Source organism: Notothenia rossii, assembly GCF_949606895.1.
Source record: "Notothenia rossii genome assembly, chromosome: 6".
Taxonomy (NCBI): Eukaryota; Metazoa; Chordata; class Actinopteri; order Perciformes; family Nototheniidae; genus Notothenia; species Notothenia rossii.
The window spans coordinates 71656805-71684183 of record NC_136909.1 but is presented as its reverse complement, the minus strand read 5'-3'; the positions used below and the strand labels follow the sequence as shown (position 1 = coordinate 71684183).

General features: G+C 42.9%; 1 protein-coding gene, 2 long non-coding RNA genes and 1 pseudogene across 5 annotated transcripts; 1 reads left to right on the top strand and 3 right to left on the bottom strand.

Annotated features, from left to right (window-relative positions):
* Window positions 1–1181: 1181 nt before the first annotated feature.
* On the bottom strand, window positions 1182–2158 carry LOC307042805. Its single transcript, XR_013809243.1, has 3 exons — window positions 2054–2158; window positions 1788–1954; window positions 1182–1543 (listed from the first exon to the last, which is right to left on the bottom strand). It is a non-coding gene; the product is annotated as an uncharacterized lncRNA (long non-coding RNA).
* Window positions 2159–2234: 76 nt separating this feature from the next.
* Window positions 2235–4096, bottom strand: LOC307042806. The gene is made up of 3 exons (XR_013809244.1): window positions 3966–4096; window positions 3761–3870; window positions 2235–3491 (listed from the first exon to the last, which is right to left on the bottom strand). It is a non-coding gene; the product is annotated as an uncharacterized lncRNA (long non-coding RNA).
* Window positions 4097–8986: 4890 nt separating this feature from the next.
* On the bottom strand, window positions 8987–13283 carry LOC307045273 (zinc finger MYM-type protein 1-like). 2 transcript variants are annotated; one of them, XM_079690817.1, is made up of 4 exons: window positions 12442–13283; window positions 12242–12343; window positions 12030–12116; window positions 8987–11725 (listed from the first exon to the last, which is right to left on the bottom strand). In XM_079690817.1, the coding sequence occupies exon 4, from the start codon at window positions 11074–11076 to the stop codon at window positions 9472–9474; it is 1605 nt and encodes a 534-aa protein (XP_079546943.1). In that variant the 5' UTR covers window positions 11077–11725; window positions 12030–12116; window positions 12242–12343; window positions 12442–13283; the 3' UTR covers window positions 8987–9471. The 2 variants fall into 2 exon arrangements, with proteins under 2 accessions (XP_079546943.1, XP_079546942.1); XM_079690816.1 differs by having other exon boundaries at window positions 8987–11679; window positions 12242–13283.
* Window positions 13284–24300: 11017 nt separating this feature from the next.
* Window positions 24301–26638, top strand: LOC307044719 (isoaspartyl peptidase/L-asparaginase-like; annotated as a pseudogene). Its single transcript has 4 exons — window positions 24301–24490; window positions 25384–25731; window positions 25891–26001; window positions 26430–26638. The product of its transcript is annotated as an isoaspartyl peptidase/L-asparaginase-like (transcript).
* The last annotated feature ends 741 nt before the right edge of the window (window positions 26639–27379 follow it).

Genomic DNA, 27379 nt, shown 5'->3' with positions numbered 1-27379 from the left:
GCTATTTTCCAAAATCCTATGGAGAAATCCCATTGCTATTTTGTCGAGGGATTGTCGAGGCAATCTACTGTTTCACCATAACATCTAGAGGGGCGCTGTTTCACTCTTTGTAAAATACTCAATGAGAATGGGGGAGAGACGGGCCGGCAGCAACACACAACAAAGAATTTCCGAAACTAAACTAAGTATTTTTATTTATTTATTAAAATTATAACTACAATCCGAAAAAACAGGGGAAGCCTGGCTTCCCTTGGCCTCCAGGAGAAAACGCCACTGCATTTTGTGAGGAAACCTTTCCACCAATAATTCCAATAAGTATTCCAAAATGTATTCACTTCAGGTTTACGAAAGTAACCGTAATCAGATTACTCGTATTTCAAATATAACGCCAGCTGAATACAGTTAGCCTACTTGATTTTTGTATTCTGATTACATAACGCCGTTACATGTATTCCGTTACAAACCAACCCTGCTTCTAGGCTACTGTCCCACAGCTCCTGCCTCTCTGTTGGACTCTGTCGCAGCGGGGCTACTGCTGTGGTGCGGAGCGCATTAACCAGACACTTCACAACGAAGGATCAATTCTTCTTCAAGGCAGGGAAGGTTTCGCAGTACACAGTCTACTGACCCGCAGCTTCTGCCTCTCTGTTGGACTCCGGTACTGCACCTTACTCACGAGACATTGTACAAAAAAAACACTCCGCCAACGCCACAGTCACCCCCGTCGTGCGGGCCGGATGAGAATGTCTGGCGGGCCAGATGTGGCCCGCGGGCCGCCAGTTGGTGGTCACTGTTCTAGCGTGTGGACGTGTCACGTCGCTTGTGAAAGAGCTCTCCAGTGCCTCTGTGTTGCTTGGCAGAAACCTTTACAGGTCTTCTTCCTCAGAGTACACCGCTGTACGCATAGCCTGTTTGTGTTGGCTTTTGAGGAAGTGCCACCTCCGACTGAGGACACTCTTAAACCCATGTGCAGCATCCTCTGTCAGGTCACCGAAATTTGTTGAGGGATAATCACACAGAAAAAGGGCTCAATGTAAACAAACCATGACAATTGCAAATCTCTTTGCATTGTACAATGCTGCATATGTAAAAACACTACAAAATAGGTAAATCCATCTTAAACTGAAGGATGTTAGGCTACTATATATTGGGTGCCAAATGGGATATGTTGATTAATGTTTGATAGTGCTTAACAATTAGTTAATAGACAGAAAAATAATCGATTATGATCTTGATAATGTATAGTTTCAGTAATTTACTATTTCACTTCGGCCTGACACAGTGACAGATGTGTTCTACTTATGTAAGACATGTAATGTGTTGAAGAGTGGATGAAAATATTCAAATGTTAAGATCTCAGACATACTGCTGGTTTTGATGCCCTCCAAAGTCTGTCCTCTGAGTGCTTCCACTTCTTGCACTTCCTTCAGAAGGAACATGATGTGCTGCGACATCTCTTTCACCAGGATGCTCTGCTCCTCCTCCAAACGTCTGACCAGCATTACCTGGTCAAAGACAGACCTCTTCAACCTGAAGGTGTTGCCTTTAGGTTGAGGAAAGGAATGGAGTAGTGGACAAGGAATATTTATTCATAAATTATATTATTACAGAATGATTTTCATTTCTGAGACACAAATCTTTGTAGTGATAGCATTGGTTCTCTATAATGTAAACTAATAACAAATATATATTTGCACGTATCACCATTGCTTTTTCTGCCCCACGATAAACTGTCATATTTTGGTATAGACTAAAAAAACAACAAGCCAAACTAGCAATTCTCCTACCATTTGCATGCCTCTCCCATGGTAGGATGTAGCCCTCTGTCAGACTGCAAGCCAACTCCTCGTCAATATGTTCTTCCTGCACTCCTGTGTTGTATTGCACAACTTTTTCGCGAAGCTACTTCTTCAGTTCTCTCATTCTCTTCCTCTTTCTTTGCCTTGCCTGGTTGCTGTCTGCAAAGTGAAACGGAAACAAAACTTTGTCATGGTGCCAGAATGTTTTTGTTGTTTTTGAAGTGTAATTTCAATAACTACGTTTGACAACAAACCATGCTGACGATACAGATCTTGCTTCCTGCGCAAAAGAGTGACGGTGATGTTCTCAATATCCACCCTCAGTCCTTCAGTACACCCTGTGGGCGTAGACTCTCTCTAAAAAACAATTGGAGAAGAGATACAATCAGTGACAGTCTCAGTTTCAACATATAGCCAACTTATATTGTGTGTCTAAACTTACAGTAATTAACAGATGTATATATGGAAAACCTGTGGTATGTCTTACCTGTGACCGCCCATTATCTGACATCATACACCCACTGCTGTATGGTCTCCTGATCAAGGTTGTTCTCCTTTTTGAAGTCGCTGAAGCTGGCAGCTTTCACCTTTGCCCTCTCTGTGATCTTTACCAAAAAAAGAAAATGTCAGAGCAAAAGCGCCATGCAACACCATAATGCAAAGAACACCAGTTTTCAGTACAAGACCTTCAGAAGAACAGTTGAAACATTCCATGACACCATCTGACTTGCAAGAGGAAGTGTGGATAGGGGAGAACATAATGTATATAGCCATGAGGTTACATTGCAGACATCCTTCATAAATATGTAATGTCGGATGAGAAGACAATTGTAAATTGCCCTTACTTTGACATATCTGTGGCTAAAACTTGATGAAGGTTGTCCCTCTTCCTTCTGTTCCAACCCATGGCCTGTTGAGTGAGCATGTTCCTAAAAAAGACACAAATATATCCACAAACAAAAAAGTAAGTATTCACATCAAAAAGGCAATACTGAGTGAGAAACCTGATAGACATGACTAAACCCAATCGTTGAAAAGTTGTTGAACTGGTAATTACAGTAAAGTAATACACCAATAATGTTTTTAAGGAGGGAACTCTCTGTAAAATACTTATCAGGGCTGCCTTATCACACAGTGTGTAGTGTTAATACCAACCTGCTTTTGTCATGTATTTTGTGACCAGAGCTGCCCTGGAGAGAAAGCTGTTCACCTATAATGAATGTTACAATTAATGTTCGGTCACCGTCACATAACAATATTACCTACACATCATAGATCTTGAACTGGATGGTTTAAGAGAAAACTTGTGTACTGTCTTCATACAATATGCATGCATTTAGTGTTGCTGAACATATGAACTGCCTATCTTTCATTTGAACTCAGACATAAAGGATATGTTAAGGTAGGCCAGTACCTAAGAAGCAGGAGCAGCATTTTGTGATTGAGTGTTACAAAGATAAACTTTTAATTGACATGACAACAATATCAGTGTCATCTAAAATGACTGCTGAGGCATAGGCCATTTTAAACATTGTTGTGGATGTGCAATATGACAGTGAGGATTACCTGCATGTTACATCCATACAGAAGAAGTTAACATTTGCCTTCTTGGACATCTCTTTTTGGAGAAACATTGGGTACACGTATATTTCTCCACGGAAGTGGTTCAGTCCTCGTAAGAGAAACCCATGTCTGATTAATCAGAAGAAAATCTAGTTGTTAATAAACTGACACAGCAAGGCCTGGCTTAAGCACTCATCTCTGTCATCTCGGTGGCTATAACAATAAATATCACTTGGATGCTACAAATGATGGATCAATTCCGCTCCACAATCAAAAGTGTTTAATGCTTCCAATTCTTACAAAGACTTAGACTTGGATTGCTATTAAAACTGAAATAATGAGACCAGACTCAAGAACCAAACACATATACACACACAGACACACTTACAAATACATACCTGCAAACTGCCACTTGAATGCCCTCCTCGTCTATCTGGGCACCAGACTTTTTTGACATCTCTCTGCCAGCGGTGAATTTGGCAGTACCACAGACGGCACTGTCATTTCCCTATAAAGTCAGTTTATTACACACAAGTTTTGACATATATAAAAAAGAACACCACATGTGTAACTGCAACTATCATAATAAGAAAAAAAACGTACACTTTTCATGTTGCCTCTGGCAAGGTCAACAAATGTTGCGACTTACTCGTCCTTGGCCAGGAACAAGCCCTCATAGATTGGCGACTCCTCAGTCCTGTCGATGATAAGTTAACATACAAGTCAATAATACAAATCACAAAGCACTACATTACTATGATTTGTTTTAATGTCTGTTATGGCTACTCAAACACAACCCCAAGGGCTACTTTATCATTTTCATTAATACCTATACATGCCCTTTTGACTTGGAAAAGCGGTAATGCTTGCGGTTTCCATCACAGCAGACAGCCAACATGTCTGGAGAACATGCTGGACAAACAAAGTGATGGACCTGGCACATATCCTCTTGTTTGTACTGACAGAAGCAAAAATCGAAGAAGCTTCGCTGAAATGTATCAGCACAGATACTACCTGTCTGTATATTGATTTTAAAAAAGTGGATTAGTAATTGTTTTGAAAGCAATGCCAACAATTTATGATATGGTATACACTAATATGATATTGTTTTTTGTATGTTTCCGTGTGATTCAGGCAGATTTACCCGTCCAGCTTGAACAGATCTGTGCTCCAACATTTTCAGAAATGCCTGCCTGGACATGGCTGGTGCTGTCACCTTCATGTGCTCGAATGAGGTGAACACATCATATTTGTAAAGCGTAAGGCAGCTGGTGCTAGCTGGCCAGTACCGATACAAAAGCAGGTCTTTAACCTCAGGAGTCCATTCTGCAGTCTGAAAATGACCAGGTGATAAAAATCTTTGCATTGCACAAAGTGGTAAAACTCTGCCGTACAATACTACTTGTACAAAAAGAAGGGCTTTCAGAACAACTTACCGTTGATGGTGACCACAGAAATATGCTTCCAATGAGTAACTGTGACGTCATCAGAGCATTCACATATTGACCTTGGAGTAGGAACAGGCAGTTGACATACTGCAATATAGAAAATAAGTTAGGAAGGGTGTATTTACAGTTTTTCCTTAATTCTCCAGATTATCAAGATATTCAATAAAATGTTGCATAATTTCCACATATCTTGCAGCCCTAGTCAAAACCAATCATACTTTTTTCAATCAGCTATGTACACTTCCCATTCACACTTATTTATGGGAACTACACTATAATGGGACATTGTAATGTAATGTTAATCTTTACATACTTTGCTCACAAAACGGAGGCTGGCCATTTTCATCCACCACCACAGCAGTTGTAGGGGGAATGGGCTCCAGAAATCCATTGAACACAGCCTCTCTGTCATGGAAGATATTCCTCTTATGGGCCTCAATGTCACAGGTTGCACAGAGGAACTCTATGTCCAGTGGAACACAGTCCAGGCACCTAATAGCCGCTTCTTCTGCACAGCATCTGTGGCACTTCTGAATGGCTATTCTCTCAGCTGAGATATTTGAATTAAAAAGCATTGGCCTAGCCGTTTTCATTCTCACATCTGTGAGAAGCTGCCTTTGTGCGCAAGCAGAAACCGTTCCGTATGTTGCCTCCGGAACCTGGACTGCAGTTAGGGTGTCCCTTAACTCTTGGAGATGTGTTTCTAAAAAATAAAACAGCTGTTAAGCCGCCACCCTAAAACTGGTATGATGGATATTAAGGTAGTATACTGAACCACTTTTGAGTTGGAAAAATATATGCCGACTAATAATAGGAACATGCTATGAATCATCATATGCATCCAAAGCAATATTAGCAAGTGATACTTATACCAAATATGCATTCACTTGTCATGAAATAGTCAATACTCAATACTTTATTATGATTAACTAGATGAGTATAAAAATGGAAACATTGGGAAAAACTGTAGTGCCAGTCAACTGCTGTTATAATCAATATACTCACCAAGACTACCAAACTCTTCATGTTCTAGCTGAAGGCCTTCCTCATGCACAGGATCGTCTCTTCTGGCTTGTGAAGCTGCAGAGACAGTCATTTTTGCTTAAAGAGCATCTTGCAGGTTTTTATTTTTTCTACATTTATGCTTAAACTTGCTTGAAAATTACAATTAAAAAAGTGAATGCAGGATTTGATATGTTTTACGAGACATAAGGGCAGGAATTCAGAGGGAAAGGAGCAATTTTGAGCTCTGCTCTTAAAAACGGCTTTTTTTTAAGGTCATACGACAAACGCGTCATATTACAGGGGACACATCTCCGCTCTCTAACCGCGGGTATAGTAGAGTTGCGTTGAGTAGAGCGGTTGTGTTTTAAGGAGCTGTTATTTTTCGGTAGTTTTACATTGTAATCATGGTGCAGTATTGTGTTTGTGCAGGTTGCACAAATACCAGCCTGTCAGGACATCGAGTCCACAGTAAAAAGGACCGGAGCTAGCGTTCGTTCCTGGGTGCGTTGTGCATCCACCTCCCTGCAGCACATACTCTCCACAGCTTTACCAGTAAACCGTATTACTTCTCTCTCCCCCCCCCCTTCGCTGCTCTCTCTCTCTCTCTCCCCTCCGGTACACGGCACCGTAAGACATAGTGTGGAGTTGCATTAGGTAACGCTGTGGTGGCTGTAATGCTCCAGCCGTCTCCTTTGTGTTTGTTTGTTTCCCCCTGTCTGTGTTGTTTGTGTGTGCGTGGTGGCTGTCACTCCTGGCTCCCAGCTCAACCTCCACTCACCTGCTGCAATCAGCTGTGCACCCTCCCCGACTACACACCTGCTTTCCATCAAGCCATTTACAACGACATATCAACGGAGGCTCCACAACCTTTCTCCGCCAGATCGTCAAGTATCAGCCATATCTCGCGTCTCTCCTCCGGTACACAGCACCGTAGTGTGGAGTTGCATTAGGTAACGCGAGATACGGCTGATACTTGCGCATTAGTTTCTGTTATGGATCATGTAGTGGCAATTTCTTATGTTGCTTTATATGGTAAAGCCAAATGATTATATTATGCTTAGAAATTGTATTGGAGCAACTCAACCTGTTGAACCACAAGGGAGCATCCCGCCAAGGTCGTACCTGAAGAATCCGGCCCTCCCTAAGGGAGGATTGTAAGATAATAGTTTTCTGTAGTTGTCTTATCTTTTACTTCCTGCACAGCAATCAGTCCTCTATAAAACACACACACACATTATACCCTGTGTGCACTCCTGCAGACTACTCTATACTCTGTGAGACATGTACCTTCGAGGCGCCTCGAATAAAGATCTTAAAAGACAACGCTGCCTGCTTTCACCAGTTTATTATTGATTACTCTCATTGTACATCTTTACAGTGTTGACAAGTTTAAAATATCCACAACAAATTGGTGTCAGAAGTGGGATCTGTGAAAGCTCCATCGGGGACACCCAGGTACGCTGGTGGTTGGCCGCCGGGATCCTCGGATTCTCCTCTACCTCGACAGAAAGTGTTACGGGACGAGAGGACCAGCGCCTGAGTGAAACTGATTGACTTCACGAGATCCAACGAACTCAATTCCTCTAAAATATCTGGTGAGATGTACAATTTCTAATTGTTTAAAAGTAAAACGTAATTAACCTCCATGACATTTATTAAGCGGGTTGCTCAAAAGTAGGATATTTGGTATATCCGTAGGATATTTGGTATATCCGTCGTAAAAGGTTTTACGATCAGTTTTTGTGTGATTTGTACTGAGGAACAAATATCACATCACCGACGAGTGAAAAAATAGTGTTTTGGTAACACGGGGTGTTTTGGTAACACTTAAAGACTTTCTCCATGGGGACAAAGCAAAGTAAGGGGGCAGAGCCTCCTGAGGGCCCAATTGTAGATGTCATGCGAGCAAAATATGGTGAAAGCAGTCTGTCTAAATTAAATATATGGACGGAAATGTTCGGATTTCTAAAGGGAGGATCTTTGAGTAAATAAAAAATCAAAGACCTAAAGGACAAATTACAAGAGTGTGAAGATGGAATGAGAAAGAAGAGTACAATTAAAGTAAAAGAGTTGGAAAAGATAGAAAGTCACAGAAAGTGGTTAAAATACTGGGAGGGTGAAGCAGAATGCCGTGAAAGGAGGCAGTTGGCCTCGGCAATAAAGAAAATAAAGGTGGATGATGAAAGTGAAGGAAAAAGGGGAAATAAATGTTGTCCGAAATCACACAGTCCATTCCACCAGACATCCACTTCTCTGTATCCATCTCTTACAGGTACGAGGGACCCTCTCCTCGACCACGGATTTCCGTTCCACCCTCAGGTCCATCCACCTCCCCTGGCGTATCGAGAGCCAAACCATCTGGACGCCGGTGCCATGGGTGGGGATCCAGCAGAGGCAGAAAAACGACAAACGCCGCGACCGAAAAAACAAGGCCCAACTGACCATGGTCCAAGCCGTTACAACCGCCTGGTCACACCAACCCCAAGGAGACGGCCGTGGCAGGGGGGGCCAAAGAGGCAGGGGAGGTGTAGGCCTACGAGGCCGTGGAGGTTTCAGAGGAAAAGGCAGAGGACGAGGAGGCAACTACACTGGCAATAATGGTGCTTGTTTCCACTGCGGTGAAATGGGTCACTTTATCGCTGAATGTCCGAAGAACACCCAAAAGAAAGACACTCAATCTGCTCAAAACAATGACAATTCTTCAAACTGACATCGTCCGCGGGAGGAGGTGGAGGAAGAGGAGGGAATTCGGTCGAGTGAGACGGGACCTCTGCCTGCAGCATCAAAACAGGGAAGTGCCACACACACACACATCGTGCAAGCTATTGATACATTAGAAAAATTAGAAAACATGCCTGTGGTTAAAGAGGGTACATATTTGAAATATACACTGAAACAGCATTTAAGAAATTTCCCACACATCTGGCTATCATGGGTGTTGATGTTACATTTTTGGTTGATTCTGGGGCTACACATTCTGTAGTAAAACTGGCAGATTTGCCAAATTGTAAATTTAGTGGTAGATTTATCCACTCAATAGGAGCTGCTGGTGTGACTGTAAAGGAGAAGTTTTCTGTACCAATTCAGTGTAGAGATAACGGTGATGCCAGCCAGGGGCGGACCTAGCACATTTGGTGCCCTAGGCGAGCTTCACCACTGCGCCCCCCCCCCCAAAAAAATATCAAAACATCTTAACAGTTATACAGTAAAGTACTGCAGCTTTATTTATTACAAGCAAGAACAAGAGCTAAGAATAAATGTAAAGTGCACACTAAAGAATTAAAACAAATAAACAACTTAGCTAACAAACAATAATAATATCAATAACAAACAATAAAAGAATGTGCAAATTTGCTTTCAAAGAAAATTAAGAAGAAATGTAAAGTGCACACTAAAGAATTAAAACAAACAACTTAGCTAACAAACAATAATAATAATAACAATAACAAACAATAAAATAACGTGCACATTTGCTTTAAAAGAAAATTATGTATTGTAAAATATGTTACACATGTCAAATAATCAAAATATAATATGCTAAATAAACAAACAAATACATAAAAATTACAAATTCACTTTGTCTCAAGAACTATTTACATTCCACTCCCTATCATCACACAAGGTTGGCCTACATATTAGCTCCTACTGGTTTCCATTTACAGTGCAATCCTTCTGGCCTTCCTCGCTGCAAAGTCATCAATCACATCATCATATGAAATCTGACCACCAACCTCATGGTTAATACTGATTACAGCCAGACCACTGAGGCGTTCTTGAGCCATGGTGGACCTCAGGTATGTTTTCAAGAGTTTTAATTTGGAAAAACTCCTCTCGGCTGAAGCTACTGTTACTGGTAGCGTTGCACTGATCCGCAGAGCAATACACAAGTTGGGATATATTTCGGTGAGCTGCTTTGTATGTATGAATTTCAACAACTCAAGAGTTGTCATTCTCTTTGATGGCAAGTCAGGTACATTTTCCAACTCCTGAGCCAGCTCCTTCCCATCCAAATCAGATTGCCCTCCATGGCTGAAGGTGTGTGCAAGTGCCTCTGCTTGCTTCATCAGCTCTTGGTGTGGCAGGTCTGGGAAGTTGTACAGAATGCCAAACTTGTCTTGCACATGTTCAAGAGTGGTAAACCTCTCCTTTTGTGCTGACACTGCAGCATCTACCACCACGTTAAAGAACGTTACCTCCAGATTTTGCAAGGCATTCCTCAATGGCTCATCAGGAGACTCATATGAGAAGTGCCTCTTTGTTGACTTCAGCCGCTTTTGCACAAGGACTGCATCCACATTCATGTCTTCACACATGTCCTTGGCTGATGTTTGTGAAGCCACAAAGCCTGTGGCTCTGTAGGATTTGAGAGCTTTTTCAGTCTTTTTCAGTAGACTTACTGCTACATCCACTTGCATTGTTTGGGAATGCAGGAGTTTGCTCACCTGCTGAATTTGACTTAACATGTCATACCAGACCACTGTGCACAGTGAAAAGCGGAATGACCCCACTTCTTCTGCCAGAGACTGGGCTTCAATCCTGATGATTGGGTCTTTGGCCTGGTTTCTCACCTCAAGCAGTGCCTCTCTCACAGCTGCGGCTTCATATCGCAGAGGCTCCACAGCTTTCACTCTGCTCTCCCATCTGGTTTCTGACCACATTTTGAGTGAAAGGTTGACGTGTTTCTTGAGGATGGCCCATCTCTGTGTAGAGGCAGAAAACAGGCAGTATAGCTTCTGCACAATGCCAAAAAATGATATGGCATCTTTGGAGCTTTTGGCAGCATCAGCAATGACCAAATTGAGTGTATGTGCCCCACAAGGCACAAACAAAGCTCTTGGGTTCAACTGCAGTAGCCTGGCCAGTACTCCCTTGTTCTTCCCTCTCATATTTGCGCCGTTGTCATATGACTGTCCTCTGCAGTCATCAAAGGCAATCTGCAACTCCTCCAGCCTCTTCAAAATCAGGGCGGACAAACTTTCACCAGTGGACTCCTCTGCTACTAGGAATCCCATGAAGTGCTCTTTAATCTGGGGGTCTTCTTCCAGTGTCACAATTCTGATGACTACTGACAGCTGTTCAGTGTGGCTAACATCCGGGGTGCAATCTAAAATGAGGGAAAAGTACTTGCATTTCTTTATTTCTTGCACTATTGTTGATAGAATCTTTCCACTGATGCATTCAATCAACTCATTCTGAATGGTTTTGCCCAAGTAGCTGTGGTGGGATGTTTGACTTTTAATCTTGTGGATGTGGTCTTTCATCACTGGGTCAAACTGCGCCAAAAGCTCAACCTCTTTCAAAAAGTTTCCATTTGAAGGAGAGTATTTCTGTCTTTCCTCTCAATGCCATATTTCGCCCTGCCAGAGACTGTACAATAGCAACCAGTCGTGTCAGCACTGCTCTCCACCGACTCTTCTCTGCCTCAAGGAGGGCCTGCTCTTGTTTGTCTATTGTTGTACCTTGTTTTAATCGAACTGCCAATTCTTTCCATGACGCCAAATTGTTCAGGTGTTCCGGACTATTTTCATGGCTGGTCAAAGCAGCACTTGCATTTTTCCAATCCGACAGTCCTGCATTTGTTAAATTAATTTGTTTTGGAGATAAAAGTTGACAACAAAAACAAAAAAGACTGTTCTTCTTTTTTGAATATGTCACCCAACTTCTTTTGATCCTTTCTCCATTTACTAAGGTCCTGCTGAAGTACTGGTGGTGGCAACTTCTCCCATCATCTCTCCTTGGGAAAATGAAATCAGGTGTTATCTGATATGGTCCTCTCCGAACAAACTCTGTCCTCATTGTGTCTGTGAGATGTGAAGGGCAGTCAGCAGGATCGGTTGGTAGTGGATCGTCTGTCTTTGCTGCATCTGGAGGGCATGTGAAGCACATTTTCTCACCTCATATTCACAATATCTTCACACACACACACACACACACACACACACACACACACACACACACACACACACACACACACACACACACACACACACACACACACACACACACACACACACACACACACACACACACACACACACACACACACACACACACACACACACACACACACACACACACACACACACACACAACCCCAATTCCAAAAAGGTTGGGACAGTGAGTAAAATGTAAATAAAAACAGAAAGCAATTATTTGAAAGCATGAGGACAATTAGGTTTATAGCTAAACATCTTTACATTCATAAGGCACACACCTGAGAAGAGTGTATGGGTGGAATCTGTGGTGCAATCAGGATGAGATGCAGCAGGCTGTTCTGACGTTCCTTGCAGTGGTTCTGGGCCTATACATATATAGAGAACACACAAGAGCAAATATATTGGCTGGATTAGAAATGGCACGACAGTCATTTTTACATTCAATTATTTATCATCACATCAGGAACATCTATTGACATATTGTACTCACCAGAACAAACAGACACAGTGGTCAGTGGCAGGGTGGAATCAGTGGTCATCTCATCAGGATGAGCAGCTTGCTGTTCTGACGTTCCTTCATGTGGTTCTAGGTCTATAAATATAGAAAGAACACACAAGAGCAAATATATTGACTGGATTTCACATTAAATTATTTATCATCAGGAACATCTATTGACACATTGCACTCACCTGAGGAAGCCGGCACAGCTGAGGTGCATGGCGGTTCCTTGTCAACTGATGCAGCAGATGGTCCCAGATATTTTAAAAGTGAATCTAAAATGATATAACAAAATGTGTATTATCAACATTGAATCATTTCCATTTGTTAAATGTAGCTATTATTTAGTTAGTAAGCATTAGGACAGCCTGACAGGTCTGATTCAACTAATCAAGAGCTATGCCTATCTTATTAGAACAGTTGAATCAGGTGTGTTAGTTCTGGGTTGGAACGAAAACATTCAACAGGACTGGAGTTGAGAACCACTGAGCTAGTTAGCTAACGTTAGCGCACATTATGACAGGGTTGAATTTGGCAAATGTTTGACTCGGATAGTCAATGTGCTTTCTGAGGTAAACTTAACGTTAGCTAACGTTACCAACTAACTAACATTCCACAACACTGGCTAGCTCGCTACACCAAAACTAACATTGTTTTTATTACTAATATTTCTATTTCATGACACAAAGAAAATAGCCTTATGACAGTTTCGACTGAATGGCAATAACAAACGCTGGCTAGCTAACGTTGGCTTAGCTAACTAGCAAGATTACATGATCCATTCGCTAATGTTGACAATACAATCAAAATTGCATACCTTTCACCTTGGCATGTTTCTCTTCTTCTTCTTTTCTTCTGTTTTTATACTGCGCCCCAGATGGCTTTTGCCTCTTCATAGTTCTCTAACGTTAGTCTTTCTTTCCTCAACGCTCAATTTGATAAACACTTGACCGATACCCATCAATGCACAGCGCTCTAGCATGTTCTGACTGTGAACACCTAAAGCCGAGGCTCTCCGACCGACCGTTTTAGATTTTTGGCTCATTTCCCCTTATGTTAGAATTTTTTTTTTATGTAAGAATAATGGTTGCAGATATAGAGGGGGGGCGCCAAAACTGCGCCAAGCAAAAAAAAAAAAAAAAAACATTTTTTTTTTTTGTTGCAATTTTTGGCGCCCCCCTCTGGGTGGCGCTCTAGGCAACCGCCTATATTGCCTGTAGGAAGCTCCGCCCCTGATGCCAGCCATCCATTTACCACATCAGTAAAACACAGTTTTCTTCTGTCATCTGTCTGCCCTATACATTTATTGGGCAGAGATCTGATCCTCCGGTTTGGCCTTGATCTAATTTCTACAAATGAGGGTCTAAAGGTCAGACGACCATCTCCTATGATGGTCCAAATACTCGCATTTGACGAAGAATTGTTGTATATGTATCAATGGCTGGCAACATTTCCTGATTCTCAGAAACTGTTGCGTTTGGCCCTTCATCGTGTCTCCTCACTGGCTGTGTTTATGGAAGCTCCTCATTTGCATTGCACTGCTAGTGTTTCTGATGATAAATGCAAATACTATGATGAACAGTTTCTGTTGGAATGTGTGAATGATGAAATCATGCTTAAAACGATGTATTGGAGCTCGCTGCGCAGCGCTATTTCTGTCACACTCACACCTGCACAACACCAGCTGTATCAAATCCCAGGGGCGGTCCCACACATTTCACTAGCAAGGGGCCCCACTGATAAATGGAGGGATTTGGGTCCTTTCGTTAAAGATTGGGAATCAATTACTGATTGGACAGCCACACACACACCTCAGATCATGTACTCTATGTCACATGATGTGTTTAAGTACGATGTCAACTGTAATGTACACGCGCTGCGTACTCTGGCTCTGATTGGGGATGATTCTGTTAACCCTGTGCCAGGCCCAGGGGAGCCTGTGTTTTCAGGTTACTCTCATATTTCTGAGCTTCCTGCCGCGCTAAAAGATGTGCCTCCGACACTCTGGGCAGCTCACAAATATGATGTTGGTCTAATCCGTTCTGCCGAACCTATTGTTATCACCCCAAAGTCTACCTACCGCCCAAACCAACCCCAGTACCCATTAAAGCGTGAAGCTGTTGATGGCATCCGGCCAGTTTTTACCTCTCTGCTTAAACAAGGGGTCATTGTTCCATGTAATGATTCTCCGGTACGCACACCAGTGTTTCCTGTTAAAAAGATCCGGGACAAACCTCCTGACGAATGGAGATTTGTGCAGGATTTACGAGCTGTAAATGAAGCCGTACATGCACGTGCGCCGCTCGTTCCAAATCCTTATCTCATTCTCTCTCAGGTTCCAGCCTCTGCAGCCTTTTTCACTGTTGTAGACCTCTCAAATGCATTTTTCAGTGTCCCTGTACACAAAGACAGTCAATTTTGGTTCGCATTTGAATATGAGGGTAAGCCATACACATTCACACGTTTGTGTCAAGGCTACTGCGAATCTCCCACTGTGTACAACCAAGCATTGTGTACAAGTTTGGCCTCTCTACAAGTTTCCAAAGGCACCGCTCTCATACAATATGTTGATGACCTCATGATTTGCGCACCCACAGCAGAACAGTGTGAAGCTGACACCATCTCCTTGTTACAACACCTCGCAGCTGAGGGCCACAAGGCCAGTTTGTCTAAACTTCAGTATGTGCAAAAGACAGTTACATTTCTGGGTCACATCATTTCAGGAGAGGGAAAAACACTTTCAGATAAGCGTATTGCATCATTGGCTGCTCTGCCAAAACCTGTCACTAAGCGACAGATGATGTCATTTTTGGGTATGTGTTCATACTGCAGGTCATTCATTCCTAACTATTCTCCGCTCGAACAGCCACTCCGTACAATCACGCATGTCACCGGTTTGAAACCTGCGGATCGCCTTATATGGACGCCGGAAGCCGACGAAGCCTTCATTAACATGAAGCTGGCTCTCCAATCCCCGCCGACGCTAGGTCTGCCTGATCCTACCAAGCCTTTTACACAGGCAGTAGATGAACGCGATGGGTGTATGACCTCAGTTCTCCTTCAAGATCATGGGGGAAAACAGAGGCCTGTTGCCTATTTTTCCTCCAAGCTGGACACTGTAGCTGCTGGCCTGCCTAAATGTCTCCGTGCAGTTGCTGCAGCTGAAAAAGCTCTCAACTCTTCACGTGACATTGTAGGTTATGCACCTTTAACACTGTTGGTTCCACATGCTGTTTCTCTCATCCTCTGTGAACAGAGAACATCACACCTCTCTGCTGCACACTATCTTAGGTATCACACATGCCTGTTAGACATGCCTAATGTTGAAGTCAAACGCTGTACCACTCTGAACCCAGCATCTCTTATGCCTCTCCCAGAAGACGGTGACGAACACGACTGTGTTGCCGAGCTTCTTATTGTATGTACTCCCAGACCTGACTTAAAAGATGTACCCCTGACCAACCCTGACCTTGTTTTGTATGTTGATGGGTCCGCCTCTCGCGACCCTGTGGGCACTAATCGGGTGGGTTTCTCTGTTGTTTCAGATTCTGCTGTCCTCTGTTCCGGACCGCTCCCATGCCACCTCTCAGCACAAGCAGCAGAGCTCATAGCACTGACTGAGGCCTGCACTTTGGCAAAAGGCAAATCTGTAACTATCTACACTGACTCACGTTATGCCTTCGGGGTAGTACACGATTTTGGGGCTATCTGGAAGTGTAGACAATTCCTGAAATCTGACGGTAAGCCAGTGCTTAACCATGTCCTAGTTGCAGGCTTATTGGACGCCATTCTGCTCCCGTCTGAGGTCGCAGTATGTAAATGTGCTGCACACACCAGCAACACCGACCCCGTTTCATTAGGAAATGCTGCTGCTGACTCAGCTGCAAAGGAAGCCGCCCTGATTCCTCTCGCACCACACGCACACTCGTTTGTTAACATCCCTGTTTCCTCCATCACTGACAATATGTCGTCACTAACTGCCATGCAGCAGTTAGCTCCACCAACAGAAAAAGCACAGTGGAAAACTGCTGGTGCTACCTTTGACCCCACCTCCAGCATCTGGGTTGGTCCAAATTCCAATCCATGTCTCCCGAGGCATTTTTTCTCACATTTTGCTAAATTGACACATGGGTTGGATCATGTGTCAAAAGGGGGGATGTTAGAGGCTATCAATCAACATTGGTTCACAAGGGGATTCACAGTAACAGCTCAAAAGCATTGTGAAGCATGCTTAATTTGCATTACGCAAAATTCTGGTAGACCGGTAAAGGTTACAGGAACAGGTGCACACCCACCCCCAACTAGACCATTTGAGCACCTACCTAATGCTGGATTTCATCGAACTTAGTCCATCCGAGGGTAAGAAACACTCTCTTGTAATGGTTGACATGTGGTCCAAATGGGTTGAAGCATTTCCGGTAAACGCACAGACAGCAAATGCTGCGGCTAAAGCTTTACTAAGGGAAATTATTCCTAGATGGGGGATACCAAGCAAGATCTCTAGCGACAATGGTTCACATTTTGCTAATGAGGCCATTGCACAGATAGGAGAATACCTTGGCATGGACATCAGAAAGCATGGTGCTTACCATCCACAGAGTGGTAGTGCGGTGGAAAGAGAGAATGGTACAATCAAAAACAAGCTAGCAAAATGCTGCGCAGACACAGGTTTATCCTGGACACAAGCCCTGCCCATTGTGCTGATGTACATGAGGATGCGGAAACGAACACGGAGTCAACTCAGCCCGTTTGAGATCCTTTTTGCAGCTCCTCCACAGATTGGGATCAAGGCTCCAGGATGTCTTCTCCCCTCCACAACTTTGTGTGAGGATGCTATGTTGTCATATTGTGTTAACCTGTCATCCAATTTAGCAGATATCAGACGCCAGGTAGCAGCAGCTCTACCTACCCCTGCTACTGGTCCACTCCACCGTATCCAACCAGGCGACTTCGTGCTGGTCAAGGACTTCCGGAGAAAGAGCTTGAGATCCAGCCGTTGGCAAGGTCCCTACCAGGTGCTTCTCGTCACCCAGACAGCGGTCAAGGTCGCCGAGAGAGCCACGTGGGTCCACGCCAGCCACTGCAAAGCTGTCATCTCCGCCCCAGTCTAGCCGGTCCAGTAGAAACAGACGACGACAAGTGACGTGCCAAGTCACCACCAGCACCACACACGCAGCACATACACCCTAGTACCACACACAAGACTCATGGGCGACGGCCAGCTGTGCTTTTTCATATGCCTCTGGTTCCTCGTCTGTGCCGTCATGGTGTGGGGTTTAATTGACATGGTCATGAAGGCACGGGCTCAGTCAGACTAGACACGTCCACGAAGCAGACGACGACACCAACATAAACTTTGTGCCTGATCGCTGGCGAGTGATTGAAGATGGAACCCCTCGTACAAGAATTGGCTAACGCCCACCTGGAAAGACGACAACGCAACCGTGAGCAATGCAGAAACTGTTGGAGGGTCTGGACACTAGTAGAGTGGATCCTTTGCATATTCCTTATGGGTTTTTTGTTTGCCATATTTCTATACTTCATGTATCCATGGTTAGTACACAACCCTCTAATCAAAGTCAAAGTAGCAAAAAGGTACGTTGGGGAATCCGGGAGAACCGTATGGTCAAAGGGGCTTATCAAAGCAGGGATTGGTAACATTACTCTGGGAGAAGGGGAAGATAGCACATTGCAGTTAGACCCGTGTAACTACTTCCCTTGCCCCAACCCTAGGAAGCTGGGGCGGGCAGACGGCTACATCTGCTATGTAATAGGTGGCAGTTACACTAGCACCATGTGAGCACATGGCGAACGCCACACTGCGTGCAATAAACTCCACCGAGATGATGACTAACTCCTTCGAATTGTACGACCCGGTGGCACGCGTTCACCCCAGCCGTCTAGAAAACCTTACCCATAGTGTCTGCATTAGTAGAAGGAAAAACCGCATAGGCTTACACCTTGGCACAACCACGGGTTGTACTCGTATCATAAAAAACACATGCGGCGCTGAAAAATTCAATCTCAAAGACTGTCTAGTAAAAGGATTTCCCGATAGAATCAATTCGTCCCAAGCATTCCCTAATGTCACGCATACCTCTCTTCTCCTAGCATGGCCTACCAATGCTGGGGCAGGGACTCCGCAAGACTATGTGTGGCTGTGCGGAAACAAGTTGTATCAAGTCTTAGCACCCTTTTGGACGGGCACGTGCACCTTAGTGGATTTGACTCCAGCAATCACCGTTCTCGACTCATTGATGCATACCACACACCACTATCCAGAATTCAGACATCCCGACCACCATAGGGCTAAGAGGGCTTCAATGACATCTCACGGCGAGAAGGGTTTCAGCGGGGCGTTCCCCTGGTGGGGCTCCGTGAATAACGCTCATAATATAGACAAAATACACACACGATTGGAAAACCTCACTTTCGAAGTTACTCAAGGTTTTCAGGCACTGAATCCGTTTATGGTAGCAACTAGAAATATGCTAATACAACATCAATTTGCTCTAGATATCCTGTTTGCCTCAAGGGGGGGGGGGCTATGTCACGTTATTGGAGACTCTTGTTGCACATACATTCCAGACATATCAGAGAACATGACTCGCACCATACAACACCTTAACGCACTTCTGGCAGACATGAAGGCTGACGATGTGGACTACGACCCTATAGGCTGGGACTGGTGGTCCTGGCTCACATCGGGAGGGTGGGAAGGTTGGCTGGCCAGAATAGTCACGCCACTCCTCACCATCTTAGCCTTGCTCCTCTGTTGTACATGCTGTGTAGTTCCCCTCATGAAGAAATGTTTTTCTAGTATGATCTCCTCTGCATTCGTACAATACACCGCTCTACCTCAAACCACTGACAAAGTTACGACCAACCCAGATTCAGCCCCCACTGATTCCGACACTGAAGAGTCAGACACTGAACTGTAAAATTGTGTGTAAAATTGCCATTCCCTCTTTTCAGTATTCTTTTGCTTTCTACATACGGAGTCTGTCCTCCACAAAAACAGCCACTTTCCATGATATGTTTATGATGTGTTTACTTAAACCAGCGATGGAGTGTATTCATTGATGTGTTATATCAGTCTATCCTGTCATTTGTTTTATTTTCTTGATTGATCAAATATGATCAAAAGGGGGGAATGTAGTGGCAATTTCTTATGTTGCTTTATATGGTAAAGCCAAATGATTATATTATGCTTAGAAATTGTATTGGAGCAACTCAACCTGTTGAACCACAAGGGAGCATCCCGCCAAGGTCGTACCTGAAGAATCCGGCCCTCCCTAAGGGAGGATTGTAAGATAATAGTTTTCTGTAGTTGTCTTATCTTTTACTTCCTGCACAGCAATCAGTCCTCTATAAAACACACACACACATTATACCCTGTGTGCACTCCTGCAGACTACTCTATACTCTGTGAGACATGTACCTTCGAGGCGCCTCGAATAAAGATCTTAAAAGACAACGCTGCCTGCTTTCACCAGTTTATTATTGATTACTCTCATTGTACATCTTTACAGTGTTGACGAGTTTAAAATATCCACAACAATCAGTATCAACAGTCCTGCCAGTAACGTTACTATATTATCAATGCTACTTTAGTTATAGCCTGATATGATAGCTAACTTTACAGTGTTGTGATGTGACGTTAGCTAACATTCTGTAGCTAACGCCGGTCACTCACCAAGATAGCTGCCCGGTTCTCCACTGGTTCTCCTCACACCACAGCTCAATTTCTCAGGCGGCCCTGTTGGCGCACCCATCATCCACGGCTCCCATCTCCATTACCACAGACGCATCGGACTACGGCGTTGTTGCAGTGCACGAGCAGTGGGTGGAGGGCGCTTGGCAGCCACTCGCCTTTTTCAGCCGCCAGCTGACGCCCAGAGAACGCAGGTACAGCGCCTTTGATCGAGAGCTCCTTGGACTTTGGTTGGCCGTGCGGCACTTTTTTGCTGGAAGGCCGTGAATTTACGGCATTTGTCGACCACAAGCCGCTCACGTTCGCCATGTCTAAAGTGGCGGAGCGTCAGCAGCGGCAGCTTTCCTACATCTCGGAGTTCACCACAGACATTAAGCACGTGGCTGGTAAGTTGAACCTGGTTGCAGATTGCCTCTCCAGAGTCGTCATCGGAGCCGTCCAGCTGGGCCTGGACTATACTCGCATGGCGGCGGACCAGGTCACAGACCCCGGCATCCAGGCTCTGAAGGTGGAGGGCGCGGGGCTGCGCTTGGAGGACGTGGTGTTCGGAAGTTACTCTCCTGTGTGACGTCTCCACGGGCCTGTCGCAGCCAGTCGTTCCCGCCAGCTGGATGCGCTCTGTGTTTGAATCGGTGCACGGCCTGTCTCACCCCGGCGGTAAGCCTTCGGTGCGCTTGGTGGCCGCGAAGTTTGTCTGGCGGGGGCTGAAAAAGGACGTAAGGACTTGGGCTGGTGAGTGCGTGGCTTGTCAGCGCGCCACAAGTGCACCGCCATACGAAGGCCCCTTTAGAACGTTTCCTGGTGCCTGAGAGGAGGTTTGACCACGTCAACATCGACCTGGTTGGTCCATTACCCTCATCTCAGGGCTTTTCCTACCTCCTCACCATGGTGGACAGGACGACCCGTTGGCCGGAGGCGGTCCCTCTCGTGTCAACATCAGCCGCTGACATAGCCCGGGCTTTCATTGCGACGTGGGTGTGTCGTTTTGGTTCACGTCCGAGCTCTGGAACGCTGTGGCGAGTGGTTTGGGGGTTAAGCTGCACAGGACTACCGCTTACCACCATACCACCCATGCAGAGGTTGTTTTTCCGGCTTCCGTGCTCAGGAGTCGTGGGGGTCGGCCTTTCGTTCCTCCCCGCCACGCTGACTTTGTTTATGGGTGAATTCTGGGGGGGGCTTGTGTGGTGACACGTTATAGGACATAATTCACTGTGTGTTTAGTGTGTGTTGCAGCCCAGACCCTTTAGTGAGGGTACCGGGGTTTGTGGTCATTCAGGCTAGCATGACATGCAGTAACAGTAAGTGTACTCACCTTGTCTTGATCAATGTATAATAAAGTGTGGAGTTCCATACTGAACACATCGCCTCCGACTCCCATTCATCGGCTCTACACTAGATAGCATTAAACATATAGCTGCTAATGCTATCAATATAATGCCGATTGAAGAATGATGGTCACAGAAAAGAGTGTAAGCTACATTAAGTTAACACAGGGTATATGCAAGAATCCTGAAGTCAAATTGAATACCTTTGAAGACCTTTTTTAAGACCCTTTCCATACATTTTAACACCTCATCGCCACTTTGAGTTCTAACCGGTTACATTGGCGACACACTTTACCTCACATTTACTATATACAGTATGGATTGTAAGGTAGCACAACTAAGCAGCTTGTGATAACTCCTTATCCTTATATTCAGATAGAACAAAGCACAAGAGAATGAATTGTGTGACTAACCCAATGCAAGGTTTATTAGAAAAAGAAACCATTAGAAAGTTGATTTAGGCATTGTTCCCAAGAGATAAAACAAAAAACGATATATATGTTAACACTTTTCTCGTTCTTAATATAGACTATATTTAGGGTCTATATGTGTTGACTTTACTTTAAAATAGCAGATCACTGTGACCGGATATAGTTCGGCTTAGTGAACGCGTGTCTTTTCTTTGGAGGAGCAGCATCGGCCGGACTCCGCTGCTCGTCCGTGCAGAGAGTCTGCAGCGGTGTGTGTCTGTCAGCGACTTGCAGTCAGGGAAGGCACGGATTGGCTATCGGGAGAGTCGGGACTTAAACGCCGCGGCTTTCTGGCTATTACTTAGCATGTGGGACCGGACAGCTTTGATCCCCATCGACAGTGGCGATTCTAGAGTCTGTGGGCCTAACCAGCTTTCATCACCATCAGTGGCGCCCCAACACACTCTCCCCCCAGGAGGGAGCAAGGCAACAAAACTTAAAATAAGAAGCAGAATTTTACGGCGCCCTATGCATGGGGCCGCCTTGAGGGGGTTTCCCGACATGTCGTTGCAGTAAATTAAAGGGTGTTTCATGTTGTCATATACCTTGGAAAATGCCGTTTAATACTTTTTAATAGCCCTAATTTTCGCTAAATTGATTTATCAACTTTTAATACTTTTTAAGACCACGCGGACACCCTGTAACATAAAATGAAAAAGATGAACGGCCAAAAGGAAAATAATTGTCATCCAGGAAGTTAAACTCAAACAATAGTTAGCTGTTAAACATTGGCAAAACATATTTATTTAAGCTTAAAATATTTATTTAGACCCCTAGCTTGCTCACATTATGACAATATATGTGCTCACTTTGTTAAAAACGTTTTGTTTCTGTATAACTTACCTAGAGTTAGACTCTTACTTTTACAAACACTATAGTAATAATATGCATTCATTATGACAATATCATATATTACTATAGGAGTGTTCTATAGTGTGTTCAAAAAACAACTACAGAAACACTAAATATTATACTAGTATTATTTAAAAATAATATAGTCTTAATACGGAAACACCAACAAAAAAAATACTATAGTAATACTTTTACAAACACTATATAATAATATGCATTCACTATGACAATTTCATGCTATTACTATAGGAGTGGTGTGTTCAAAAAACAACTACAGAAACACTATACTATAGTTATACTATTTAAAATAATATAGGAATACTACAAAGATCTAGATACATAGTATTACTATTGCAATATTATAGGGCTACTATAGCTAGTAAAATGGCACTACAGAAAAAACTATAGTAATACGATAGCTGGTAAGTGTATTCCTCCCCATTAGCGTTTCTCCTCCAGGACCCTCTTTCACACCTTTTATACATAACATGTTTTGCATGCCATGATACTCAGCTCTGTTGTGTAAACATTGAAAGACTGTATTAAAGGTACAACGTTTGGAATGAAAAGTAGACTATCATGTTAGACAAAAAACATATGAAGAAGTTAAACTTTAAACACCCATGAATTAAACACTTGATGCAGGATGAAAGCAACATAGTTGCAGCTACAAGGTGAATACAGAACAGCTGGAAAAAAGAAGAAGAAAAATGACCCGGTGGTTGAATCCGTATAACAGGTTTGTGATATCACTGCACCGTCCAAGACACGAGTGGATCTGACTTTAATAATTTTGATTTGAGTGTTTCATCAACTTAATGTGTTGTTTAAAAAAATACTTCTGCCAGTATCTGACAATGTAAGTGTTGCACGGCCAGATACGGCTCGAGAAGCTGACACAGATAAGGGAATATATGATATGTTATGATGTGATTGATGATGTGATATGAATGATAGTGGGACACATCGACGTCTGCACTCACAGTGTCGGGAACTGTACGTAATGTTACTTTGATCCGGTTACTAATGTTGTGGCAGATATTTAAGTAAGCTTTCTTAACGCTAATGTAAGAATAGTCAGATTTCTCTGAAGATGGGAGGTGATATTCTATTAATTTTCATGTTCACACAGTCGGTGATTTTTGCCGGACCTAGCTCTTTCCTGCATACAGCAGTTAACACTGTATTTATGTTATCCTTTAATATGACTTGATAGCTTTAAACTCCACACATAGAGCCCTGATTGGTCAGCAGGCGGTGCTTTCACTGAGTTGATCTCTTATCTGGAACATAACCAGCGTCCTAGGAGTCAGGGAAAGTTTAATGTTAGCCTTTGAATTATTTTAAAAAACCAGTTTCAAAGTAAATGTTTAGCCTTGGAAAAAAAAAACGGTTGAAACAACAACTCGAGGTCTACTTAAATTGAGTTTTGAAGATGTGACATGATCCTGAATTTGAGATGTGAGGTTTTTCTCAAGGTTAAGAAGTTAAAATAAGTCTGAAATGCAATACTGTAACCTATGAACATTTTGAAATTTAAAACAATGGTATTATTATTTTTAAATAAACTAAAATTATTATTTTTCATTTACGATTTGATTTAAAAAAAAGTTAGACTAACCCTCCGAGGCTGAGGAAAATTAAAGATGTCATAAAACATACTTTAACACTGTGTTCTCCTGCCGGAGGATGTCAGCAGTGGTGGTGGTGGTGCATGGGGGGACATGGGCCATACCTGAGGACCTGGCCAAGGACTCTGTGGATGGAGTGAAGGCTGCAGCACGTCAAGGATCGTCTGTGCTGAAAGGAGGAGGAAGTGCTCTGGATGCTGTTGAGGCAGCCGTGAGGGCTATGGAGGATAACCGTGCGTTTAATGTAGGTATACTGTACACAAATACCAGTTCACATTCCCATATTTAAACATTTATGCCATGCAGTCTGCACTAGGAGTAGATAGGACTATAGACGCTTCCCATTCACATTATATGCACAAACATTCAGTTACATTTGTGTGTAGCTCAACGTCTCCACCTGCTGGTGGGGATGCAAACATTCATCTGATAAAGAATCACAGTGATGATGATCAGTAGGGGTCAGGTTACTGACTGATAGAAGGGCTCATCCTTATACTTTGGTATTCATCCCAAATGTGTTTTGATCCCAAAACACATCTGCATTTTAAATTATGTTTACGTGTTAAACCCTAATATAATACTAATATTAATTTATTATAATATGTGTGCTTCAATGAGTGTCACCTTTTGGGGACAATTAAAATTAAAAACATCTATTTAATCCTGAAATCTTTTCACTTAGAACCTTTACAAAGTCAATTTACTGTAAATGGACAGTTTTCAGGCATGACAAATTATGGATAAACTGATAGCACAGTATATTTATTTTGTGCTTCAGTAATTTTGTGCGTTTTATCTAAACTAAATTGCAGAACTTAAAAGCTGTTGAATTAATCAAAACTAATATACATTTTAAAAGGTGTTTTATGTACCAAACAAATGTGTACGAGTAAATACAATCTGTTGATCAATAATGTGTCATTCACAGTACTGTGCTGTTTTTAAACTGTTGTGTCACCACCCTGTGGATATGAGAGGATGTAGCAGGCAGCGTAAAGCCTCTGTTTCCAAAGAAGGAAGGAAAAGCCTGTTTTTCTCACACCCTCTCTGTCCGTTGCTCTTGAATTTCATTTAGTTTCTTTGCAGATAAAAGACCTTCAGTTCACACGCTGACTATAGTTATGTTTTGTGATTGTAGGGCATGGAGCAGCACTAAATGCTGAAGGAGAAATGCAGCTTGATTCCATTATCATGGATGGAAGGACACTTGCCTGTGGTGCCGTGGCTGCAGTGAAGAACATCGCCAATCCTGTGTCACTGGCACAGGCAGTGATGGAAAAAGTGTTGTCTTAAATACTTGCTTTTGTCTTTCTTTGAAGGAACAGTAAAGACCACTGACTGTAAGAAATGCACTGATTCGATTACAGATTTGGACTGAATCTTTTTTTTGTCGCTGTGGACTCTGATGTTAATGTGGCGTGTGCAACATCAACTGGAGGCCTCAGAAATAAAATGGTTGGCAGAGTGGGAGACTCTCCCATCATTGGTATGACTTCATTCACTTTCACTGTAAAACATTTATCATTTCAGTTGTACTCCTAACCTTTTTGTTTTTATAGTATTTAAGGACACCAATGTGTGAAATCTAGCAAAAATAAAAGTAGATTAGATGTTTTTTTCTCCCGTGTTCTTTCTTGTAAATTAGGCTCTGGAGGATATGCAGACAACCTCAGTGGTGCAGTGTCATGTACCGCCCATGGAGAATCTATTCTCAAAGTGACATTGGCCTGACTCATTCTTTCACATGTTGAACAAGGTGAAGTATTACACTTTCAAACTCTATACATTAGACAAGCCTGTCAGACTTTATCTGGTCTTGATTTGATGTAAACGTAGTCATTATAACTACGGCTGCAGTTATTAAATGAGCTTTTTTATTAGAGAGTTGGTTTAGTTAGTTAGAACAAGCCTATATTTTATACCAAAGGCAAATGAGGAAAAGTTAGATACTGTGGGACTCAAATAATGAAATACGGTCTTACTGTCCTGTTTACTATGAGGTCCCACTTTGATGTGATTTTAGCTGTACATTCTGGCTTCCATTGACAATGGTTTGCAAGTTTTAAGATGGTCTGATTTGTTTTGACAATGACAGCAGGAACATGGACACACTTGTTAAAGGGCATGACCAAACATTGATTACCTGAATATACATTTTCCATTGATTTCCATATTTTCTCACAGTTAAATCTCTAGCAGATTCTTCCCAGTTGTCTCTGCAGTACATGGGAGAACGTGTCCATGGTGCAGGAGGCGCTATAGTCGTTTCTCCGTCAGGACAGTGGGCAGCAACATTTAGCACAGAGCGAATGGCCTTGGCAGCAGTGGATCAGGATGTTCTGTGGTATGGATTAGACCCAAAGGAAAGACTGAATGAAAAGTTAGGCCAATAACATTCAAAGTGTGGAGCTATAGAATACACATACTGTATTTCTTAATTGTTTTTCTACTAATTCTCTATGGTTTGGACCACACTGTCTGTCATTGTTGATAGTTGCCACTGGTGTTTGTAGCCAAAGGAAATTAGTTTTCTTCATTAATTAGCATGTCAGAGCTACATACTGTATGTACTATGACATAATTGAGAAGCTGGTAGATATTATTCTAAGTCTAAATCGGACCAGTTTTTGTTATCCCCTGATTTCTGGATTGAATATTACATTAAATACAAATTGAAAATGTCAGATATTTTTTTTTCTTCAAAAAAACTTTATTTTTTACATTATGTAAGTTTATTTCCCCCCAGCGTTTCTCCTCCCAGGACCGTCTATCATCACTCTTTCACACCTTTATACATACAATCTTTTGCATGCCATGATAATCAGCTCTGGTGGGTAAAAATCTAAAGACTGTATTAAAGGTACACAGTGTGGACAAAACAACTAACAGAAAAGTGGCACCCGGTGATATGCATACAAAAAAACCATATCTGGTTACAAATATGAGGTTAACCATTGGAGCAAAAATTATTGTTATGTGAGAGATTTGATAAATAATTAGACAGTAATGTGGATATAATGAATTAAATAATGATAGAACACCCATTACAATCTAGTGAGTGGAAATGACTTTACTGCAACATGGCCTCTAAAAGAAGGAAAAGACAATACTAGGATAGGATTCAAGACCATCCT

Bases quoted from the DNA above. Each gene is read 5' to 3' on its own strand.
- LOC307045273 (XM_079690816.1), bottom strand. From the start codon at position 11,076: ATGAAAGACCACATCCACAAGATTAAAAGTCAAACATCCCACCACAGC.